The 25,483-nt window shown below is 44.4% G+C and overlaps 1 protein-coding gene across 1 annotated transcript in view; it reads right to left on the bottom strand.

Annotated features, from left to right (window-relative positions):
* The window catches only part of STX4 (syntaxin 4), a 1,371,134-nt gene that overhangs the window by 937,007 nt on the left and 408,644 nt on the right, over window positions 1-25,483 (bottom strand). The window contains exon 3 of the mRNA XM_044086236.1: window positions 15,723-15,822. Coding sequence (XP_043942171.1) covers window positions 15,723-15,822 — 100 coding nt within the window. The remainder of the gene's footprint in view (window positions 1-15,722; window positions 15,823-25,483) is intronic.

The raw sequence follows: 25,483 nt of genomic DNA, 5'->3' as shown, positions 1-25,483 counted from the left end.
TGGGGGCTGAGAGGCCCTGTCTGGGTGAGATTGAGATCCTCTAATTAAAGAAATTAAATCTTCTGCCAAAGTAAGCATTTGAGAACTAGAAGAGGGCCTGGATGTGGGGGGTTTAACAGGCCCTGTTTTAGTAGTCTTGGCTGCTTTAGCCCTGGCGAAGGCCTTAATGGACATGGCTGCTGGAGGCCTAGCAGCACCACGTGCTGGGGTAGAGACATCCAAGGGATGGTGTCTGATAAGTCAACCACCGTGAGTGGGTAAAGATTCTGAGGTCGATTCAAGACTTGTAGCAGGGGCCGCAGTTGTAAGGATAGTTTCAGCTGTACTTTGATCAGTTTTCTCGGTTTCGGCCGAAACCGAGACACTCATGTTTGCTTTACCGTGGTTTCGCCGAAACCGCGGACCGCGAGTGTCGGTCTTTATCTTTGCGTTTTTGGTAGATTGGGTAGTCGGAGGATCCGACGGCATAATATACGCAAAATCAGAACCGAAAAACTGTTCTGCAAACTCCGACCGACGCCTAAGCGTGTCGGTTGAAAGAGGCACAGGCCGAACAGGCTGCTACGTCGTGGGCTGGGCCTAAACAAGGCAGACAGTAAGAGTGGAAATCTTTATGAGGTATTTGTTTCCCACAGGTTAAACAATTGTTAACTTTTCTGACATCGGCTGAGGCAAGAAAGAGTCCCCAACGGGTACTTAGCTTTAGAAGTCTTGAAGTAGTATTCGTAGAAGTAATCTCTGGATCCGACCGACCGCACTTGTGAACAGCTTCTGCTTCGCCACGCGCAAGAAAGACTGAGGAAAATGGCGTCGGCTGATGCTTTTATACCCGAAGACGACCAGAGATGACGTCGGGTGGAGTGCGACATCAGCCGAAGCCGGACCCGGACTTTGGAATCCGGCCGACTGCAGGGCTGCCTGACGACAGGACAACCCACTTGTTATGACTGCAGATGCATCCATGAAGGACATCCTGGAGCACTGACGTCAGGGAAGAAATGACAGCAACCAACGCTGGACAAAGACTTTGGAATTCAGGCTGACTGCGGGTAGCCTGCCAGCAGGATAACCCAAGAGTAATGACTGCAACAGTGAAAGACAATGAACATCTGAAGGCGATAAATGTTTACCAGGAATCTCCAAAGAAGCAGACAGATACTTGACAGGGACATCACCCCAGAGAACAAGCATTCCAGTATGGCTAGGCAGAGAAGATCCTTCCTCCAAAACTGAGGAGTAGTTCTCCCAAGCCCATCAAGGGCCACAAGAGGATATGTCTAACCCGTGCTCAAGGGGCTTAAGGGACTGCACAAATGGAAACAAAGGAAGATGAGTGGTCTGAGGAACCAGAAATGACACTGCAGTCACCCATTTAAGTTTAAAGCCACTTAGTAGCCTGCTGAAGGACCAAAGACTGTCTGGAAATTTTATTCTTTTTGAGGCAGGAGGAAGGAAGAATCAAGAAACCTGAAAGTTGTTCTACGGTAAAGCTGACAAGCATGAAACTGAGGTAATACTGAAAGTAAAAAAAGCACTGTTTACATCTTCTCCTGCCTTCTTCAACACTCATGCCTGACTTGTACAGCTTCTTTCACACAATCTATCCACCTCTTTGCTGGTCACCCTCACTTCCTCTTACCTTCTTCCTGTCTGTTCCAAATCTTCCCATCAGATTGTCTTCTGCTTTTCTACACATGTGCCCAAACCACTGTAATCTGTTCTCTTTGATCTTTTTTGCAATTGGTGCTACTTTGGCTTCTGCTCTTATGTCCTCATTTCTTCGTCTGTCCCACAGTGTGCATATCCTACCACCCTTCTCAGGCACTTCATTTCCATCAGCTCTAGCTTCTTCAACTGTTCTGCCTTTACTGCCCAGGTTTCTGTACCATACAGTAGTACTGGTTGCACCACTGTCTTGTACACCTTACATTTCAGCTACTTTGGCATTCTTCTGTCACAGACTACACCTTACACTCTATGCCAGTTGGCTGCAGCCCATCTGATTCTAGCCTTAGCCTCTTCATTCAGACTACCCTTCTCCTCAACCACCCCTCCCAGATACTTGAAGATGTTTACCTGTTTCACTATCTTCCCTTCTATTGCTGCCATTACCACCATCTTATCTGTGCTTAGATTCATCCCATGTGCCTTCAGATTTGCATTCCATTTTCCTATCCTTTGCTCTCTCCATCCGTTTTAATGTTCATTTTTTTTCATTTAACCATTCCCTTTAGTTTTTCTCCCCTCATGCAGCTGCTTCTTAAAAAAACATTCAAGTGTTTATCAAATTTAAGAGCATTTTTTGTTTACAGCAGAAACCTCAAACCAACCTGGTCATCTCCCATTTACTAAATGCACCAATGCAAAATTTGTATTCTCCAGTAAGTGTAAATTCCCAAACACAGCTACTTAAGAAAAATTCCATTTACATACACACCAGACTAAAATGGCTATAGACAGTGAACATGGTATACTATTTAAACTGAACAGCTGCATACTATAGCTAACACTGTAAGAAGTTTTTGACAAAGAATGACATCCTTATAGGCACAGAAAGTACAGTTGTGTAAAATCTTACCATAATGGTAGATGTCCCTCTCTTCACTGTTGCAGGATTCATAACATTAGAGATCCCTGGCCGAGGGAAGCCTGATGTCTGGCCAGTACACTAAAGTGCAGGTTGCTTTAAGGTACACCATATGTCACATGTATGTTCTTTGCGTAGCATAGGGCATATAGGCAATGTCTGGACGTACCATCCTCAGAACTGAAACCCCCAGAAGGAAAGCCAGTCCAAGGAAAACCAAGAGGTAATCAGTACATCTAGAACAGAAATGGACCGGGTGTAGGAGGGAGGGAGCGAATACTGCAACAGTGAAGAGAAGGACATTTACTCTTATAGTAAGATTTTACACAACTTAACTATGACCTTCCATTTCACCGTTGTAGTATTCATAACATTAGGAGAGTGCCAAACCTCTAGGAGAAATTTGGGAGGAGGAAGGACCAGCAGAGCTCTCTAGGAAGCCAAGAAGGATGGTCTTAGCACAACCAGCTCTCTCTCTCCAGGCTCCATCCAACTTGTAGTGCTTGGTAAAGGTATACAGAGAAGTCCAGGTAGCTGCCTCAAGAATAGAGTTAGTATCTAAACCATTGCAAATAGCACCATAAAACCCCCCAGCCACATTAGAATGAGCCTTAGCAAAATAAAATAATAGAATAACAAAAATAAATAGCTTTTCAGATCCAAGAAGAAATAGTCTGCTTGAATATAGCTAATCCCAAGGACTTAGGATGAAATGAAACAAAGAGCTGATCAGATTTCCCAAGTCTTTTAGTCTTATCCAAATAAAATCTGAGGTGTTTATGAAAATCCAACATGTGCAGCACCTTCTCACTGGCAGATTGTGGAGAAGGGAAAAAAGTGGGCAGATGAATAGACTGATTAAGGAACAACCCATTCATTACCCATTCATTACCTTGGGCATAAAAGGAGGATTAGTACACAAGGACACCTGGTCCTTATGAAACACCAAAAAAGGAGGACAAGCCATAAGGTTTGAAGCACAGACACCCATCTGGCAGATGTAAGAGCTAACAAAAGAGCAGTCTTCCAAGAGCAATGTTGCAAGGAAGCTAAAGCTGCAGGCTCAAAAGCAGCCAAAGTCAATTTCTCCAAAACAAAATTAAGATCCCAGGGAGGAGGAACATGCTTCCTGGCAGGCCTAATATGGATGCCATTAAGAAATTGTTTAGCTTCAAATCTAGAAGCTAGAGGAGGAGGTAAAGGCAGACAAGCAGAGACAGCTGATAAGTGGACCTTAACAGAAGAATAAGCCAACCCAGAGTTGAGCAATTCACATAACTAAGAGATAACCAACGCAACATCCACAGAAAGTGGATCCAGGTTACGAGAAAAACACCAAACAGAAAACCTCTTCCATTTGGATAAGTAGGATTTCCTAGCATTGCATTTCCTGGCCTATTGCAGGACCCTAAGCATGTCCTCAGAAAGTAGGTATCTATGTGAAATCAAAATCCTATCACCCACAGAGTCAGCTGAAGAGTGGACAAGTGGGGATGGATGAGAGATCATTGGTCTTGTGTGAGTAGATCCCCCCTGTGAGGTAACTTGTGATGATTGCCCTTGGCTATATGCAGAAGAAGAGGGGACCAATGTTGTCTCAGCCAAAAGGGGGTCACCAACAAGCTTTTGGAGTTGTCCTGTTGAATTCTGAATATAACTTTTGGAATGAGGGGAATGGGAGGGAAAGAATAAAGAAACATCCCCCTCAAGAAAAAGGGAGGATGTCCACATTCCACACCAAAGGACCTGAGACTCTAGCACAAAATACAGGAAAAGTACAGTTTTGTACCTACCATAAATGTAGATGTCCGATAGGTATGCATCTGCAGTCATAACATATGGGTTGTCCTGCCTCAGGCAGCCCTTCGGTCGGCCGGATTCCAAAGTCTGGGTCTGGCCTCGGCTGATGTCACACTTCACCCGACGTCATAGCTCCTGGGGTATGAAGGCATCAGCAGATGCCATTTTCCTCAGTGTTTCTTGCCCCAGATGCCAGGTGCCCTCTAGGAAGGCTAAATTTGGATAAAAGTAGTAAATTCCAAACAGTAGAAAGCAAAAAGTATATATACATATATACATACAAACAAATACAGCATAATAGATTCCCCCAGCTAGCTAAGAGAGGGGTAAGTACCCTAGGAATACCACAGAGGGGAAGGCGGGTGGGTAATCCTGACTGCAGATGCATACCTATCGGACATCTACATTTATGGTAGGTACAAAACTGTACTATGTCCTTCAAGGATGCATCTGCAGTCATAACATATGGGTAGAATACCATAGCCAAACTGGGGGAGGAGGCACTAAGGTAATGATGGTGTAGTTAAGATCCCTTGTAAAACTGCAGTTGCAAAACCTGCTCAGGATCTGGAGTATAAAGGAAGATTGTAATGCTTGGCAAATGTATGCACGGAGCTCCAAGTAGCAGCTTCTAAAATGTCTTTGGTAGCCACTCGTAGGAAAGCTGTAGTGGTGGCTGTGGCTCTTGTGGAGTGAGGCCTGATATTTTCAGGAGTTGTCTTTCCATGAAAATAGTAGCAGAATCGAATGCAATTTCCTATCCATTTTGAAATTGTCTGTTTGGAAATTGCTTTTCCTTGCACTCCTGTTGCATATGCTACCAGAAGCTGGTCAGTTTTTCTGCTGGTTTTAGTTCTGTCCAGATAGTAGCAGTTGTCTGTGTACATCCAAGGTGTGCAGTAGTTTTTCCCCCCTGTTCTGTGGGTTAGGGAAGAACGTAGGTAAATGAATAGCTTGGTTCAAGGATACCCTAGATACCACCTTTGGCATGAAAGTAGGATTGGTTCTCAGAGACACTCTATCCTGGTGAAAGATAAGGAAAGGCTGTACTGCCATTAATGCCTGTAACTCGGATACCCTTCTTGCTGAAGTGATTGCTAGAAGGAAAGCAGTTTTCCAAGATAAGAACTTTAAGTCTGCTGATGCTGCTGGTTCAAAAGGGGGAAGTGTTAATTTTTCCAGCACAAAATTGAGATCCCATGCAGGCAGAGGTGGTTTCCTTGGAGGTTTTACATTTTTGATCCCTCTTAAAAATTGTCTGAAGAGAGGGTGAGAGAAGATAGGAGGATCCATGTTGTACTCTGCTGAAATTGCTGAAGCATGAATCTTAATGGAAGAATAGGACAGGCCATTGTGAAACAGTTCTGCTAAGTATTCTAGGATGTGTACTAGGTTTGCCAGTGTGACATTTGTTCCCTTTGATCCACTCCAAATGAGGAATCTCTTCCATTTGGCTGAGTACGTTTTTCTTGTGGAGGGTCTGCGAGCCTCCAGGATAATGTCCTTGACCCTCTGAGATAAAACAGATTGGTTTTGTTTTATGCAATTTTCCAGGCAGTTAGGTGCAGTGTTTTCAAGTTTGGATGCAGGGTCTTGTAGTTGTTCTGCGTTAGAAGTAAAGGCCATAGAGGTAGAGGCCATGAGTTCGTCCGAGACATGCTTCTCAGTAGCGGGTACCAATGCTGCCTTGGCCAGTCTGGAGCTATCAGAATCACCTTTGGCTGTTCCTCCCTGATCTTCAGTAGAACTTTGTACATCAATGGGAGAGGTGGAAAGGCATAAACTGTCAGGGCCTTCCAGCTGAAAGAAAGGGAGTCCACCCTCCAGGCTTGTGGGTGGTATTCTCTTGAGCAGAATTTCTTCAGTTGGTGGTTGAGTGGGGAGGCGAACAGGTCTATCTCTGGCATTCCCCATTTCTTTGTTATGTTTTTGAAGATGTCTGGATGCAGCATCCATTCGTGAGCATCCGTGGTAGATCTGCTTAAGCTGTCTGCTAGTGAATTCTCTTTACCTGGTACGAATCTGGCCTGCAGTTGAATGTTGAGATTCAGGCCTAGGTTCCACAGGTCCATTGCCATCTGGCATAGAGGGTAGGAATGCGTGCCTCCCTGTTTGTTGATGTACCACATGACTGTGGTATTGTCCGTCCTTATCAGCAGGTGTCCTTGCTGGAGGAATGATTTGAATGCCTCGATTGCATGCTTCACTGCCAGCATCTCCTTTAGATTTATGTGTAGATTCAGCTGGTCTTGAGACCATAGGCCTTGGATACACTTGTCTTCCATGTGTGCCCCCCAGCCTAGGTCTGAGGCGTCCGTGGTGATGGTCTGCCTTGGTTGTGGTTTGTGGAAAGGCAACCCTCTGTTGGTCTGGCAGGCCTGAGCCCACCACAGGAATTCTTTTTTCAGGCATGGAATGATTGGTATCATGGTTTCTAGACTGTGTCTGTGTTGAGACCATACATTCCTTAGGTACCATTGTAATTTTCTCATATGCAGCCTGGCATGTGGGATCAAGATTATGCAAGATGCTATGAAACCCAGGGCCTGCAGGACTTTCCTTGCAGTAGTGAGTTTGTCTTGTCAATGCCATGAAGTAGACTGGTAGTTGCTTTTGTTTTTCTTCTGTGAGAAAAGCCATCTGAGTTATTGTGTCCAGTTCTGCACCCAAAAATGTAATCCTTTGGGATGGCACTAGTCTCGACTTCTGTATGTTGACTGTGTATACCAAGGCTTGCAACAGTTGTATGACATAGGCCAAATCCTTTATTATTTTTGTCTTGTTGTCTGCTTGTATTAGGCAGTCGTCCAGGTATGGCTAGATCTGAATTCCCTGAAGCCTGCAATGTGCAATTACTGATGCCAGGCATTTCGTGAATACTCTGGGCGCAGTAGATAAGCCAAAGGGCAATGCTGAGAATTGATAATGCTCTGATCCTGCAAGAAATCTGAGGTGTCTTCTGCAATCTGGTCGTATAGGGACGTGCAGGTATGCCTCCTTGAGATCTAGAGTCATCAGCCAAGACTCCTTGCCCAACATGGGAAGAAGTTGCTGTAGGGTCAGCATCTTGAATTTTGGTACAATGAGATATGTGTTCAGTGCGGACAAGTCGAGAATAGGCCTCCATTGAGCTTCTTTTCTTGGTACAAGGAATAGTCTGGAGTAAAATCCTTGGCCTTGTTCCATAGATGGTACCCTTTCCATTGCTCTCATCCTTAGTAAGTTGATGATTTGTTTTAGAGCCTCTGACTTCTGGCTTGGTGGAAGGTTTGGCATTCCTCTCTTTTTTTTTTGGTAAAGTGTGGAAGTGAAACCTGTAGCCTTTGTCTATTGTTTGCAATGTCCATTTGTCTCCTGTAATGCAATGCCAGTTTTTTGAAAATAAAGCTAACTTTCCGCCCAAGGGTGCTTCCAGTTGTTCCCTGGTAGGCGGAATCAGAGCCAAGTCATTGTGTCTGTCCTGTGGAAGTGGTTGTAGTCGCAGCTGTGGCGGTACTCCTCTGGTTGGCAGGTTGCCACTGACGACCCCTGTAGGCACCCCTTGATTGACCTCTGCCTCTTGGGCGTCTATTTCTGCCTCTCTGTGCTCTGGAGGTGTCTGGAAAGGACCAATTCTTTGAAGGCCAATTTCTGCTGAACCTCGGAGGTTGGACCTGCAGAAAATCCTTGACTGTTTGCACAGATCTTGCTTTTTCTTCCACTTTCTTTAGAACCTCCTGTGCAGGGGAGCCAAATAAACTTTGTTTCTCCATAGGGGCATCTAGGAGTTTAGACTTAACATGGTCTGGCAAGGATTGCTCTTTTAGCCAGGCATGCCTTCGAATCACTGCTCCAGTCATAGCTGATCTAAAAGAAGCCTCCAGTGCATCAAAGCCACATTTTAAGAAATGATTACTGACCTGCTGAGAGTTGTGTACCAAATCCTGAAGGGACTTACGGTCTAAAGGTTCAGGAGAGGAAAGCTTTTATTCAGCTGATCTAACAAAATTCCTGGTACTGTATCATGTGAAATTGACAGTTTAAAGCCCTGGCAGAAAGAGTAGCAGATGTATAAACCTTTTTACCCCATCTCTCTAATGCTCTTGATTGTCTTTCAGAGGGTAGGGGGTTTTTGGCAGTGGCAGCTGCAACACCCTTAGGACCCTGAGAAATAGTTTCTGGGTCTGCAGCATGGGCCTTATACAAGTGGAAGTGAGAATCCGGGACCCTGTAATATCTGTCAGGTTTGGCAGGGGCCGGGGGAAGAGAATCAGGGGCAGAACTGGCATAATTGTATGCATCATCAACAACTGATAGTACAGGTGCTATGGCTAAAGGCCTATGCTGTGGCAAGTGTAAAAAAGTCCTTAGCCTTTTCCTAGAATCAGAAAAATCCTGACCCTGCCACTGGAAGTGTTCCCTCATTGAGTGTAGAGTTTCCCCAAATGAAAATTCTTCTGGGGGGGAGGCAGAAGGAATTGAGTCTTCTGCATCCGAATCCTCATAAGGTGAGTATGGTCCTTCCTGATGGTCTGATAAATCTGATCCATCCGAGGAATAGTCAGAGGAGAGAGGTTCAGGGGGTTCAGTCCTAGGCCTTTTTTCAGGAGGAGGTTGTGAGGCCCTGTCTGGGTGAGGTTGGGATCCCCTGATCAGAGATATGAGGTCCTCAGCAAGGCTGAGAATCTGAGAACTTGAGGAAGGTCTGTGAGAGGAAGCTTTTGTTGGTAAGGCCTTGGAAAGTTTAGCTGCTTTAGCCCTGGAGAAGGCCTTAATAGACATAGAAGCAGGGGTCTAGCTGCCCCACGCAGGAGTAGAGATGTCCAACGGAATGGTGTCGGACAATTCTTGTGCCTGCTTCTTCGGTAGGAATTTCTGTAGCCGACTCAGCCGGGCCTCTGTGGCCTCGGGTTGTTGGAGGCATGCTTTCGGCAGAAGGAAGAACCGAGGACTCTGTTTCAGCCGAAACAGAGACACTCGCGGTAGGCCTAACCGTGGTTTCAGCCGAAACCGCGGGCCGCGAGTGTCGGTCCTTTTCCTTGCATTTTTTGGCTAAATGTGTAGTTGGAGTCTCCGACGGCATTTTATATGCAAAAGCGGGACCAAAAAACTCTTCTGCAAACTCCGACCGACGTCTAAGTGTCCGTCGGTTGAAGGAAGCACAGGCTAAACAAGCTGATACGTCGTGGTCTGGGCCTAAGCAAGGAAGGCAGTAAGAGTGGAAATCCTTATGAGGTATTTGTTTCCCACAAGTTAAACAATTATTTACTTTGTCTGACATTGGCTGAGGCAAGAAAGAGTCCCCAACGGGGTACTTAGCTTTTTTAGAAGTCTTCGGTAGCTGAAATCTCTGGATCTGACCGACCGGCACTTGCGAACAGCTTCTGCTTCGGGCACCGCGCGGCAAGAAAGACTGAGGAAAATGGTGTCGGCTGATGCCTTTATACCCCAGGAGCTATGACGTTGGGTGAAGTGCGACATCAGCCGAGGCCAGACCCAGACTTTGGAATCCGGCCGACCGAAGGGCTGCCTGAGGCAGGACAACCCATATGTTATGACTGCAGATGCATCCTTGAAGGACATTTGTCTGTTCAGAGGGGAGGCAAAAAGATCTACCGGAGAAGTACCCCACTGGTGGGCAATGCCCAGAAACACATCCCTGTGAAGCATCCAATCATGGGATTGAATGAAGGACCTGCTCAGAGAGTCTGCCATAAAGTTTTGACCTGAGGGAATGTAAACTGCCTGAAGAGTCACATGAGACTGGACAGCAAGATCCCATACCAGGAGTGCCAACCAGCAAAACACATAAGATCTTGTTCCCCATTTGTTTACATACCACATCACTATGGTGTTGCCTGTAGGCACCTTGAGAGGTCCCGGGAAGAAAAGTGGATGAAAGCCTTAACAGCCAGCAGAAGGGCTATCATCTCTTTGACAATGATGTGCTCCTTTTGTTGAAGGGAAGACCACACCCCTGCACCTTTAGTAAGACAAAAGCTGCTCCCCATCCCGAAGCATCTGTGAACAGCTCCTGAGAGGGAAGAGGGGGATGAAAGGGAAGCCCTGGATTAAGAGAACTGCTGGATCCACCAGTGGAGTTCCCTTACTGAGACAAGGTAGAAAAGGAACTACAAATTCTAGGGGATGATCATGTTAAAGTCAGACCGACTTCAGAAACCAATGAAACTTCGTCATGTGAAGTTTGGCCAGAGGGAGCATAGGGATGGTGGATGCCATGAAACTCAGGGCACTCAGAGTTTGAAAGAAGGAAATGAGTGCCAATGCCTTAGGAGGGGGCAGAGATGCCAGCAAAGGCACTGTCTGAATCCTGCAAACCAGAAAAAAAAGGTACTGAGGAGGAGTCAGAGAAGAGTTTAAGTTTATTGTATACGCTAGACTCAGAAGAACGGAGATGGCAAAATGAAGATTTCTAACAGGATCTCTGGAGAGGATGCCTGAAACAGTAGGTCATCCAAAATACTAAAATACTTGGATCCCATGAAGTCTGCAAAAAGCTATCACACGAGGCATTGATGAATACCCTTGGGATAGTAAAAAGGCCAAAGGGCAAAGCAGAGAAGTGAAAATGCCAGGAAGCAAAAGAGAAATGCAAAAACTTCCTGAAAAGAGGATGGATCATAACATGGAGGTAAGCATCCTTGAGATCCACAGACACCACATAAGACTAAGGAAGCAAAAGGGGAAACAAAGTCTGAAGGGACAACATTCAAAAACTGGGCACCTTCAGAAGTTTTCAGATGAGAGCAGTCTAGAACTGGCCTCAAAGAACCCTCCTTTCTGGGTACTAAAAAATACTTGGAGTAAAACCCCCTCCCCACCTTGGGACACAGGGACCTCTTGAATAGTGCGCCGCGTCAAAAGGTCCTGAAGAATCTCTGGAAAAAAGAAGAGTTGTTCCCAAGGGGGCTTGGGAAAACCCATAAAAGGTGGAAGGGATTTCCACACCATGAAATACCCCTGGCAAATAATGGACAGAACACAGGAATCCTGAGTAACCTGTAGCCAAACAGGAAGTGACAAAGAGGCAAAGAGAAAGAGGGAAGTGGCTGGGAAGAATAGGATAGTCAGACAGCACCTGGTTTATCTGGAAAGGAAGACTTCTGAGGCCCTGAACTCTGAGTAGCCTTAGCAGGAGAAGTCCACTTGCCACTCTTTTTGCCCTTAGGAGGAGAGGGAGATTGCCTGTGACTAAATGCTGGCTTATTGGGGTAGTTTCTCTGAAATTTAGGAAACGGAGAAAATATAAACAAAATCAGCACCAGGTTCACCAAACAAGCGTTTATTACCAAGAGGGGTGTCCATCAACTTAGCCTTGATATCATCAGGCAATGGTTGAAGCAGAAGCCAACAATACCTCATCACTGACCCAAAAGCAGCACCCTAGAAGAAGCATCTGCTGCATCATAACTACACTTGATGGAATGAACAGTCACCTGGGAAGAAGTCTCTAACAGGGAAAGTGCAGAAGTTTTACCCTCAGTTTGGAAGATCAGATCCAACCAGACAAGCCTGGGATAGAACATCCAACACGTACCTGTTCCCTGGTTCTTTTAAAAAGAGTACAGGACCCTGTTCCCTGGGTCTTTTACATAGAGTAGAGGACCAGGGGAGCTGGAACAGAAACACCCCGAGGTGGTTTCAATGCCATCAAAGCACTAAACAAACCCGAGTGAAGGCCTCCCACTCATTCTGTGGATAATTAAGGGCAGGAGAAACATGTTTAGTTTTTTTCTTTTTTCTTTATGGGATTGTCTGCCTTATAAAACTTGGAAGACTCTGACCCAGCATGGCATTCAATAGTAGTAGTAGGGACTTCTCTGACTAAAGTCTGAGGAACAGCTCTAAGCTCCTTGAAAAAGATCAATCGTGGTTCCTCATGAATACCCGAAACAGATTTCTGCAAAGCATCCTTGGACATGCTTAAAGTCAGATCCTTGCAGATCTCCAACCTGGATGCAGCAGAGAAATCAAACAACAAAGCCGGGTCAACCTCCGGGCATTCACTCAACTCAGGAAAAATGTCTGCTGGAGGCCGAACAGTGGAAGATTCTGGTCTAGGCTTCTTGGCCTTCTTCCCTGATGGCTGTCATTTGGGGCAAGAAGTTCCCTCCATCTTACATTTTGTGAGAAGCTAAAGGCTGTGATTCTCAAGACACAGTGCCAAAGAAGAAAGTCTACTACTGATAGACAGAACAGGATGTATGGTCGTGCGAGGTGCTAAGGCAAAATGGACACTGTTCATGTCAGTCTTTATGTGGAATCTGTCTCCCACATTGGGATTTACCCTTGTTGGATGACATGAAACCCCACACTCAACAAAAAGACGAGTTAAAAAGAAACTCCAGTGGGTCACTTTTCTTCAACGGCTCAGTGAAACTAGCAACAGAACATCGGAGTTCAGACTGACAATCAAGAGATGGCATTCGGATTTGCAGCAAAGAAGTTCTGAGAATGAGAATGGCACATCTGGATGTCACCTTTATTCCCTAAGCTATGCAAGGAACATAAGTGTGACATATGGTGTACCTTAAAGCAACCTAAGGCTTTGGTATGCTGAGCAGATGTCGGGCTGCCCTAGGCAGAGGGGCCCTAATATTATGAATACTACAACACTGAAATGGAAGAACATTAACTGATTCAAGTTCTGTGATTTCCTCACTTTTCTCCTATAGTAAATGCATCACAATGTCAGAAGCATGCACTACCCCTGCCTCACTATATACCTATTCTTGTAGCAGTGCTTTTGCGGTCCCTCATCTTTCACCAGGACCAAGTACAACAAATTACGAGCATGTCTACACTGCTTATGTTATGACCTTAGTCCTTTTGACATTCAAGTTCACACGGTTGGTAGTTCTTCAAGTTGTACTGCACTAAGTACATCAGTGTTGAAGCCAGCGACTCCGGCCTTGTACTACATCCATCTCAATGAAGACACAAAATACATCAGTTCCTGGTGGCATTTGCCGCACACCTTTTGAAAACACAAAATACATACACAAAATGTGATACCATGACTTTATTATCCTTGTGAACAAACTAACATTTTTCAGTTCACACACTGTCGACAGGCTCTTGCTTTCCTGGTACTAAATAAGGGAAGCAATTGTCTACATACAACAGACTTTATATGTAAAAAGACGGCTTTAGCCTTTAGCCCATTGTTGCCGCGACCTCACACATCATCTCTAACTGCTGAAAAAACTTCACAGTGCATCTGCCACTCTCTGCACCTTGTGTGATGCTAAGGAGCTGGCTTTAGTCTTAATACATTAAGTCAGATACCTGTCGCATGCATTAATTCACAGTGAGGGATGCCTGTACTGAGGCTACACTTAACACCCCAACTTTAAAGACTGAAAAAGCTGCAGTCATGAGTCTGGCTGGTCCTTATCTCACATACACAGACACACAGACAGAGAGAGACAGACACAGAGACAGACAGAGAGAGACAGACACAGAGACAGACAGAGAGAGAGAGAGACAGAGAGAGAGAGAGAGAGAGAGACAGAGAGACAGAGAGAGAGAGAGAGAGAGAGAGAGAGAGAGAGAGACCGAGACCGAGAGAGAGAGAGACCGAGACCGAGAGAGAGAGAGACCGAGACCGAGAGAGAGAGACCGAGACCGAGAGAGAGAGACCGAGACCGAGAGAGAGAGACCGAGAGAGAGAGAGAGACCGAGACAGAGAGAGAGAGAGAGAGAGAGAGAGAGAGAGAGAGACCGAGACAGAGAGAGAGAGAGACCGAGACAGAGAGAGACAAAGACCGAGAGACAGAGAGACAGAGACCGAGACAGAGAGACAGAGACCGAGACAGAGAGAGAGACACCGAGACCGAGACAGAGAGAGAGACACCGAGACCGAGACAGAGAGAGAGACACCGAGACCGAGACAGAGAGAGAGAGAGACAGAGAGAGACAGAGACAGAGAGAGACAGAGACAGAGAGAGACAGAGACAGAGACAGAGACAGAGAGAGAGACAGAGACAGAGAGAGAGACAGAGACAGAGAGAGAGACAGAGACAGAGAGAGACAGAGACCGAGACAGAGAGAGACAGAGACCGAGACCGAGACAGAGAGAGACAGAGACAGAGAGACAGAGAGAGACAGAGACAGAGAGAGAGAGACAGAGACAGAGAGAGACAGAGACAGAGACAGAGAGAGAGACAGAGACAGAGACAGAGAGAGAGACAGAGAGAGAGAGAGAGAGACAGAGACAGAGACAGAGAGAGAGACAGAGACAGAGACAGAGAGAGAGACAGAGACAGAGACAGAGAGAGAGAGAGACAGAGACAGAGACAGAGACAGAGAGAGAGAGAGAGACAGAGACAGAGAGAGAGACAGAGAGAGAGACAGAGACAGAGACAGAGACAGAGAGACAGAGACAGAGAGAGAGAGACAGAGACAGAGACAGAGAGAGAGAGACAGAGAGAGACAGAGAGAGAGAGAGACCGAGAGAGAGACAGAGACCGAGAGAGAGACAGAGACCGAGAGAGAGAGAGAGAGAGACAGAGACCGAGAGAGAGAGAGAGACCGAGAGAGAGAGAGAGACCGAGACCGAGAGAGAGAGACAGAGACCGAGAGAGACAGAGACCGAGACCGAGAGAGACAGAGACCGAGACCCGAGACCGACAGAGACAGAGACCGAGACAGAGACCGAGACCGAGAGAGAGACAGAGACCGAGACCGAGAGAGACAGAGACCGAGACCGAGAGACAGAGAGAGACAGAGACCGAGACAGAGACAGAGACAGAGACAGAGACAGAGACCGAGACAGAGACAGAGAGACAGAGACAGAGACAGAGACCGAGACAGAGAGACAGAGACAGAGACAGAGACAGAGACCGAGACCGAGACAGAGACCGAGACAGAGAGAGAGACCGAGACAGAGACCGAGACAGAGAGAGAGAGAGAGAGAGACCGAGACAGAGAGAGAGAGAGAGACCGAGACAGAGAGAGAGAGAGACCGACACAGAGAGAGAGAGAGACCGACACAGACAGACAGAGACCGACACAGACAGACAGAGACCAACACAGACAGACAGAGACCGAGACCGACAGAGACCGAGACCGACAGAGACCGAGACCGACAGAGACCGAGACCGACAGAGACCGAGACAGAGACCGACATAGACAGAGACAGAGACCGACATAGACAGAGACAGACAGAGACAGACACACAGACAGACACAGACAGAGACAGACACACAAAGTCCCAGAAAACATAAAAAAAGAAAAGTGAAAAGGAATGGGGGTGCAAAATGCTGTTCTCACATGAATACCCTTGTAAAAAAAAAAAATCAAACAATGAAATGAAAAAAAAGACAACACATACCATCTTCGGGCAAAGGTGTGCTCAATATTTTGAGTTGTTCCTTCTCTAGCTCTTTAACTTTCTGGTTGATCAGATCAATTTCCTGGCTAATCTCCCGCACCTATAAATACAAAGAAAAAAAAAGTCAATGCCATACACTGATTTCCATTGGAGATGAACTGCAATATGGGGTGACAGCGTGTAGTGGAGGGGACTGATAGAGCAGGTAAGACAGACGAATTTGAGTACAAGGCAATGAAATGCAAATTATTTTTTTTATACTTATAACTCGGCACCTCAAAACATTTTGAGATTAAGATACTGTACAATACAAAGCCTACAACAGCAATTACCAAATCAAGCTTACCAAAAGATAATTATTTTCTTAAACCTATGACACTAAATTAGAAGTTACACAATGTTTGAACTAAATGCATAAAAGCATCATGCAAGTTAATTAGTTCCTTTTGTCTTCACACAAAAAAATAGTAGTTCACATACTCACAACAGCTGCCAGAGACTACAACAAATTGCAAATGGCACTATAACAGATACTTACAGTGGTAGCGTTGTTGTCTCACAGCAAGAGATTCTCCTGTTCGATTCTCGGCTGGAGTGTCTTCTGTGTGGAGTCTGCATGTCCTCCCTGCGTTCGAGTGGCCTCCGAAAGACATGCATGAATGGGCGTGCCTTTGCTGAAGGTTGGGCGTCAGGCTGGCAACTCGGCACCATAAAAATCCACTGCCAATCATTAGCGGACCGGAGTTCCGCTGTGGTGACCCCTAAACTGGAAAAGCCGAAAAGACAAACGAAACTATAACAGAGAGAGAGAGAAGCACGTAAAGAATTATTGAGTGATCCCATTCCCAACATTCTAACCAGAAGCATCGGACGCTAAAGGCAGACAGCTCCAAGCATGCTAATAAAAAAATATATAGCCCTTTCCATCTTCCTCATTCTGTCTTCTAGTATTTCTACAGAAAGCCTCCTTCTGCATTCTGTCTACTTTCAGCAAATAAATGCTTAAAAAATGGAAACTCCACTAATTAAAGCATCTGTAACAAAGTAACTGAACCAGAGACAGAAATGCCTCCAGATGGTCTTCTCGAAATACAATCTGTCTGCCTTCCATGTAATATGTCACAAATTTAAAAAATAGAAAAGGTCTGTAGAAATTAAAAATAGACAAGTGCCTAACAGCTGGTTCTCCAAAAGGCAATTGCCTCAGTCCAAACTTTGTTTAAATAATTTTTGCGCAACACATAGCCACAACATCTAACAAATTAGACATATGTTACTAGATCGTTCTATAGCAGCTAATGCAACTCCAGCAATAGTCATCTAAGACATACTTGTACTAAACTCTCATTCTGATTCTGTACATTTACTCTTGCTACAAAGTTTTTCCACTGTTGCCAATTAATTCTGTTAAGTTTAAAGCCTACAATTTCAAGGGAGTAACAAATGCCATAAAAGGATCTGCAGGCCTGCAAATATAGGTCAAGAGCAGCCCACTCAGCTAAGATCACAGTTTACCTTAAGTCTTCTTCTTCTTTCGCCTTTTTCCTGGTTAGGGGTCGCCTCACTGGATCACCTGTCCGCTCATGATTGGCAGTGAAGTTTTACGGTGCCGAGGTGCCAGCCTGGCACCCAACCTTCCACAGAAGGCACACACACACACACAAACTCACACCTAGGGCCAATTTGGACTGTCCAATCCACCTACAGCATGTCTTTGGGATGTGGAAGGAAACTGGAGCACCCGGAGGAAACCCACGCGACCACAGGGAGGACGTGCAGACTCCACACAGAAGGCACCCCAGCCGAGAATCAAAACGAAGAACCTCTTACTGTGAGACAGCAACGCTAACCGCTGCGCCACTGTGGCTGACCATCACAGTTTAAAATATGAAAACCCAGTCCCTTCTATCCGTTTAAAATAGACATACCCACCATGAACTACTGGGTTAGATGTTTTAGCACACAGAATGCACAGCAGAAAGCAGTTACGATGCTACCCAAGCAGAAAACAGCATCCATACTAATAAAACAAATGAATGAATGAATGAATTAATAAAATAAATACATTTAAGACCATGTCCTACCAACACATCAAACTCATCGGTTGGAAGAAAATCAAAATCAAGACCATGGCTCTCTGACAAATAAGGGACAAACACAGAAATAAAAATCCCAAATCAGAGATGCTTTTCAAAACACTGTCTCACTTTACTTGCAAAGTTGCTAAAGCACAAGTATAATGTATTAAAGGGCATTTTCTGAAGAATAAGAAACCTTCAACTGCAATGACTAGCATTATGTAATGATAGAAACCTACACAATTCGGTCATACAATCACATTTTTTGATGGACAGACCAATTCTTTGAAGAAACAGACTCTTGAAGTATGATCAGGATTGAAGAGATAAACAGTAATGGTGTAAGATGGGCTATGCCCATAGACATAATGGCACTTGGCCTCCTAATGAGACCCATAGCCAAGAGTCACAATCATGAAAAACAAAATGCAAATGGCACAGAATTAGTCAGTCTCAAAACTTGTGTAATGCTATTAAAGTATGATTAATATGGAGAGATGTACTGCCCACACCCCTCCTACTCTTACATATGTAACTGTGAGATCACTGTACCCCTGTGTAAAGAGAACAATCCGAGTTTGAGGTACTGCAATATCAGTTTAGTGCAATTATACCTACCATGCACTGTATCGAATACACAGCTTGTTGACTGCTACATAGGCTGCCAAATGCACTCTGTATATTTAAGGTGGGGAATGAGGGGGTACAGCTCCCATGTCAAAAGGGTTAATCCCCCATGTAGAAACTGTTTTGGATTTTTTTTTTTTTTTTGCAGTGCTCTACCAATCACCAAAGGAGACTGTGTTGCTGTCCTTTTGTGATCAGGGGAATTTTGATGTCTTTTTGTTGTAGTTGTGAATGGCTGACATACAGGAATTGCGGAAATATGTCTTGATGCAAAAGAATGTCAACCATTCATATTACACATACACAGACATACCGATTTGTTTTCTGTATTTTTAGTCTAACAGTCAATTTCTAGAGGAAACTGACTTAACATACGTTGTGAAACATTTGTAAAGGATGGCATTTTTCAACAAGTATGCTCACAACATCTGCATTACATGACACGTTTTGGTCCAGTCATAATGCAAACAGTCCTGAAAACACATGAGAAACCAATGAACGATAAATAGCTATTTAACCCATTTGTGTTTACAAGCGATGTAAGCAATTTGGGAAGATCTAATAATAAAAGACACCAAAGGATACAACTAAACCCCTTACCTCAAAATAGGGCTGCAGAAAACTGCACTTAAGTCCATTTGGCATGCGTTTAGAGTATTACTTTATTTATTATGAAACTGACACTCAAAAACCACTGGCATTCAAAAAATACAGCTTGGGTAACCAATAAGTTCATAGGCATTTACTAGGCTAACGACCACAATGGCCTTTTTAAGCCTAGCCATGCATCCCAAATCTCTGACAAGTTCTGATACCCTTGATAAGTTTAAGCATGGGCCTGTGAGATGAATCATTTGCCGGTTACCTGTTTCCATTAGAAACATAGGTGCCAAAGAAGGGATGAATTTCCGGTTTCCCATCCAATTGTCCACGTTTATTTTTATTATTTTAGTTAACATTTGTTAACCGGGAAAGTCCGATTTGGAACAAAGCCAATTTTCAGTGGAGGCCCGGGGAGAAACGCTCCAGATGCATGTAATGTGGAAGGAAACCGGAACACTCAGAGGAAACACACATGAACACAGGGAGGACATGCAGACTCTACACAGAAGGCACCTCAACCGAGAATCGAACCAGAGAACCTCTTGCTGTGAGGCGACAATGCTACGGCTGCACCACTGCGCCATCCAATTATGCATAGTCTTTGAGGTTGTGGACATAGCTAAAGAATGCTTTATGGTTGTCCTTGGCCTGGGAGGCCAAACCTGCCTCAAATTTGGCTTTGGTAGACTTTGTCTTCTGAGTTGTTTGTTTAGTTTGATGAGAGTGATTTTATCCTGCTGGTTGCTGCAGCTCCTAATTTTTGTCATGATTTTCTTCCTCCTGTTATACATCCGACTGATTTTGTGATTCCACCAGGGTGACTTGTTTGTTTAATTAGTTCTGTACTTCTTCCTGGTGGGTACAGCTGCCACTATGCAGCTATTAACATGCTTGCACAGGGTTTCTGTGAACAGTTCTACATAGGCAGAAGTGTTCTCATGGTTTATGGTGGCTTGAAATTTTACCAGGTTCTCACTTAATAGCAGGAGGTTAGCCTTAGAATAGTTCCTGAATACTCCAAGTTTAGCTGGAGTTGCAGGTTTTATTTTTACTTCAAAGGAGACCATTTTGTGGTCTGACCTTAGCAGGGAAGGCATTGCAGTAGAGGGGTATGCAGCAGTCACCCATATTAGTAAGGACCAGATCCAGTATGGTTGCACCCATGGCTGGTGTACTGACTTATCTGGTCCAGGAAGTTTGTGTTTACAAAATCCAGGAATCTCTGTGCATGTACGTTTGGTGTCTTATAGAATTGCCAGTTAATAGTGGGGTTAAAGTCACCCATGAATATGGTATTGGGTTGGATGGTTAGTGTTTCTAATAAGTGTAAATACATGGTATAGATTTCTTGGGTCAGAGGGGGACCTATAGCTTGCAAGAAAGTGGTACTGGATTTTACCTATTGTGATTTGAACATGGAGCAGTTCAAGTGCACTGTCCTGTTTGACCAGCCTTGAAATATATTTATTTTTGATGTAAATAGAGACACCTCCACCTCTAGTTCCTGCCTGTGAAGCAGCTGGCCTAAATGTGTGGAAGGCATTATAACCCTGCACTGTTGGTGTGCTCTCTGCAGCTTTAAACCACGTCTCAGTGACTGCACAGACATCAGCATTCTCTAGGGTAAAGACAGCTTCTGGGGAATGGAGTTTTTTGTTTAGACTCCTATCTCTGATCAGTAACTCCTTTAGATTTTCTTGATTTTGATTTGCTATGTTGGAAGTACTTTTAGTTTGGCATTGCCGAAAAAAGGGACTACGGTGGAAGACAATAATTTAGCTAATATTCGAAAGCTTAGAGGAGAGAGGTGCAGACCACCCCTAGCAAAGTAGCATGGTCTGTTGACCATCTCCTTGCATGATGACAAATATTGCACCCCCTTGCAATGACACCAGAAACTAAGCCAATTATTAAAGTCAATCATTGTTTGTACTGTGGCATCATCCTTGGAGAAGGTAAAATGCTGCTTAATGCTAGGCTCATACCAGCCTGAGATGCACATTCCGAGAGCTCTATGATGTCCCTCTTCATATAGTCTAGGGAGGTACGTCTCATTCTCACCTCATTGTTTTAACTGACTCTTGAAACCTGTTAGGATAACTGCCAGCTATTTCACTTAATATGACCTGAAAGATTAGTATTAAGATATGAAATCTTGTATTTACAAAGACCAAGAAGGTAGCAGCATAAGGCAAATTGTGTCTCAATACAGTAAAAATGGCACATTGTGTCTTAATACAGTAAATCTGGCTATGTAGAGTGGATATAAAAAGTGTACACACCCCTGTTAAAATGCCATGCTTTGTGTTATAAATAAATGAGACCACAATAAATCATTTAAAAACTTTTCCCACCTTTAATGTGACCTATAACCTGTACAATTCAATTGAAAAACAAACAAATCTGTTAGGGGAATAAATATAAAAAAATAAAAAACGTACAATAAGCTGGTTGCATAAATGTGCACACCCTTAAACTAATACTTTGTTGAAGCACCTTTTGATTTAATTACAGCATTCAGTCTTCTTCGGTACACACCTGCCATCAATTAAAGAATTAAAATAAGAGTTTTACAATAAACCTTTTGGTGGAATCTGTGGCTGTTGTTTTTCTACATTGTGTTCCTGCGATCTGGTTTTCTTCATCAATTAAAGAAACTCTGATTAACCCCAAATAAAGTTCAGCTGTCCTAGTAGGATTTTCCTGACATTTACTCAGTTTCCTGCTACGGCAAAAGCCATAGTTCGCAGAGAGCTTACAAAGCATCAAAAGGTCTCATTGTTGAAAGGTATCAGTCAGGAGAAGGGTACAAAAAAATTTCCACAGCATTGGACATACCATGGAACACAGTGAAGACAGTCATCAAAAATTGGAGAAAATATGGGACAACAGTGATGTTGCAAAGAACTGGACGTCCCTCCAAAACTGATGAAAAGACGAAAACTGGTCAGGGAGGCTGCCAAGAGACCTACAGCAACACTGAAGGAGCTGTAGGAATTTCTGCAAGTACTGGTTGTGTGCTACATGTGACAACAATCTCCCGTATTCTCCATATGTCTAGGCTACGGGGTAGGGTTGCAAGACGGAAGCCTTTTCTTGCACAGAAAAACATCCAGGGCCGGCTAAAATTTGCAAAACAATACATCAAGTCTCTCAAAAGCATGTGGGAAAATGTGTTATGGTCTGATGGACCAAAGTTGAACTTTTAGGCCACAATTCCAAAAGGTACATTTGGCACAAAAACAACACTTTGTATCACCAAAAGAACACCAACCCCACAGTGAAGCATGGTGGTGGCAGTATCATGCTTTGGGGTTGCTTTTCTTCAGCTGGAACTGGGGCTTTAGTCAAGGTGGAGGGAATTATGAACAGTTCCAAACACCAGTCACTTGTGGCCCAAAACCTTCAGGCATCTGCTAGAAAGCTGAAGATAAATTTCACCTTTCAACACGAGAATGACCCTAAGCAGATATCCAAAGCAACAGAAGAATGGCTTCACCAGAAGAAAATTAAAGTTTTGGAATGGCCCAGCCACAGCCCAGACGTAAATCCAACAGAAAATCTGTGGGGTGACCTGAAGAGGGCTGTGCACAAGAGATGCTCTCGCAATCTGACAGATTTGGAGCGGTTTTGCAAGGAAGAGTGGGCAAATATTGCCAAGTCAAGATGTGCCATGCTGATAGACTCCTACCCAAGAAGACCGAATGCTGTAATTAAATCAAAAGGTGCTTCAACAAAGTATTAGTTTAAGGGTATACACACTTATACAACCAGCTTATTGTATATTTTTTATTTTTTGTATGTTTTTCCCCTACATATTTGCTTTTCAACCGAATTGCACAGGTTATAGGTCACATTAAAGGTGGGAAAAGTTTTGAAATGATTTGCTGTGGTCTAATTTTTTTAAATCACAAAAATTTGGCATTTTAACAGGGGTCTGTACACTTTTTACATGCACTGTATATACTTTCAATGTCAATTTAAGAGAGTGAATTCTCTCAGTGATGGAAAAAGTATGCCTCCCTGGCAACCTTAAAATCCCTACACTACACTACCAGCAGAGAAAAAAAAACTGGAGTGGTTAGCACTCAGCAGGGTGGCTCAGTGGTTACAGTTTCTAACTCAAAAAGTACAGTTTTGTACCGACCATAAATGTAGATGTCCGATAGGTATGCATCTGCAGTCATAACATATGGGTTGTCCTGCCTCAGGCAGCCCTTCGGTCGGCCGGATTCCAAAGTCTGGGTCTGGCCTCGGCTGATGTCGCACTTTCCCCGACGTCAGAGCTTCTGGGGTATAAAGGCATCAGCCGACGCCATTTTCCTCAGTGTTTCTTGCCCCAGATGCCAGGTGCCCTCTAGGAAGGCTAAATTTGGATAAATGTTGAAAGTTCCAAACAATAGCAAACAATATATATATATATATATATATATATATATATATACACACACATATATACAAACAAACAAATACACCATAATAGATTCCCCCAGCTAGCTGAAAGAGGGATAAGTACCCTAGGAATACCACAGAGGGGAAGGAGGATGGGTAATCCTGACTGCAGATGCATACCTATCGGACATCTACATTTATGGTAGGTACAAAACTGTACTATGTCCTTCAAGGATGCATCTGCAGTCATAACATATGGGTAGAATACCATAGCCAAACTGGGGGAGGAGGTACTAAGATGAGGATGGTGTAGTTAAGATCCCCTGTAAAACTGCAGTTGCAAAGCCTGCTCGGGATCTGGAGTATAAAGGTAGATTGTAATGCTTGGCAAATATATGCACGGAGCTCCAAGTAGCAGCTTCTAAAATGTCCTTGGTAGCCACCCCTCGTAGCAAAGCTGTAGTGGTGGCTGTGGCTCTTGTGGAATGAGGCCTGATATTTTCAGGAGCTGCCTTTCCATGAAAAGAGTAGCAAAAGCAAATGCAATTTCCAATCCATTTTGAAATTGTCTGTTTGGAAATTGCTTTTCCTTGCACCCCAGTCGCATATGCTATAAAAAGTTGGTCAGTTTTTCTGCTGGTTTTAGTTCTGTCCAGATAGTAGCGTAGTTGTCTGTGTACATCCAAGGTGTGCAATAGTTTTTCCCCCCTGTTCTGTGGGTTAGGGAAGAACGTAGGCAAATGAATTGCTTGGTTCAAGGATACCCTGGATACCACCTTTGGCATGAAAGTAGGATTGGTTCTCAGAGACACTCTATCCTGGTGAAAAATAAGAAAAGGCTGCACTGCCATTAATGCCTGTAACTCGGATACTCTTCTTGCTGAAGTGATTGCCAGAAGGAAAGCAGTTTTCCAAGATAAGTACTGTAAGTCTGCTGATGCTGCTGGTTCAAAAGGAGGTAGTGTCAATTTTTCCAGCACAAAATTGAGATCCCATGCAGGCAGAGGGGGTCTCCTTGGAGGTTTTACATTTTTGATCCCTCTTAAAAATTGTCTGAGAAGAGGGTGAGAGAAGATAGGAGGATCCATATTGTATTCTGCTGAAATTGCTGAAGCATGAATCTTAATGGAAGAGTAGGACAGGCCATTGTGGAACAATCCTGCTAAGTATTCTAGGATGTGTGCTAAGTTTGTCACTGTGACATCTGTACCCTTTGATGTGCTCCAAATGAGGAATCTCTTCCATTTAGCTGAGTATGTCTTCCTTGTGGAGGGTCTGCGAGCCTCCAGGATAATGTCCTTGACCCTCTGAGAAAAGACAGTTTGGTTTTAAGCAATTTTCCAGGCAGTTAGCTGCAGAGTTTTCAAGCTTGGATGCAGGGTCTTGAAATTGTTCTGCGTTAGAAGAAGAGGCCATAGGGGCAGAGGCCATGAGGTCGCCCGAGACATGCTTCTCAGTAGCGGATACCAGTGCTGCCTTGGCCAGTCTGGAGCTATTAGTATCACCTTTGGCTGTTCCTCCCTGATCTTCAGTAGAACCTTGTACATCAATGGGAGAGGTGGAAATGCATACACTGTTAGGGCATTCCAGCTGAAAGAGAGAGAGTCCACCCCCTCCAGGCTTGTGGGTGGTATGTCCTTGAGCAGAATTTCTTCAGTTGGTGGTTGAGTGGGGAGGCGAACAGGTCTATCTCTGGCATTCCCCATTTCTTTGTTATGAGTTTGAAGATGTCTGGATGCAGCATCCATTCGTGAGCATCCGAGGTAGTTCTGCTTAAGCTGTCTGCTAGTGAATTCTCTTTTCCTGGTACGAATTTGGCCTGCAGCTGGATATTGAGATTCAGGCCTAGGTTCCACAGATCCATTGCCATCCGGCATAGAGGGTAGGAATGTGTGCCTCCCTGTTTGTTTATGTACCACATGACCGTGGTGTTGTCTGTCCTTATCAGCAGATGTCCTTGCTGGAGGAATGATTTGAATGCCTCGATTGCATGCTTCACTGCCAGCATCTCCTTTTGGTTTATGTGCAAGTTTTGCTGGTCCTGAGACCATAGGCCTTCGA

The sequence above is a fragment of the Protopterus annectens genome, chromosome 10.part0, assembly GCF_019279795.1.
Source record: "Protopterus annectens isolate FY-2018-M chromosome 10.part0, PAN1.0, whole genome shotgun sequence".
Lineage (NCBI taxonomy): Eukaryota > Metazoa > Chordata > Ceratodontiformes > Protopteridae > Protopterus > Protopterus annectens.
This window is presented reverse-complemented; position numbering and strand designations above follow the sequence as displayed.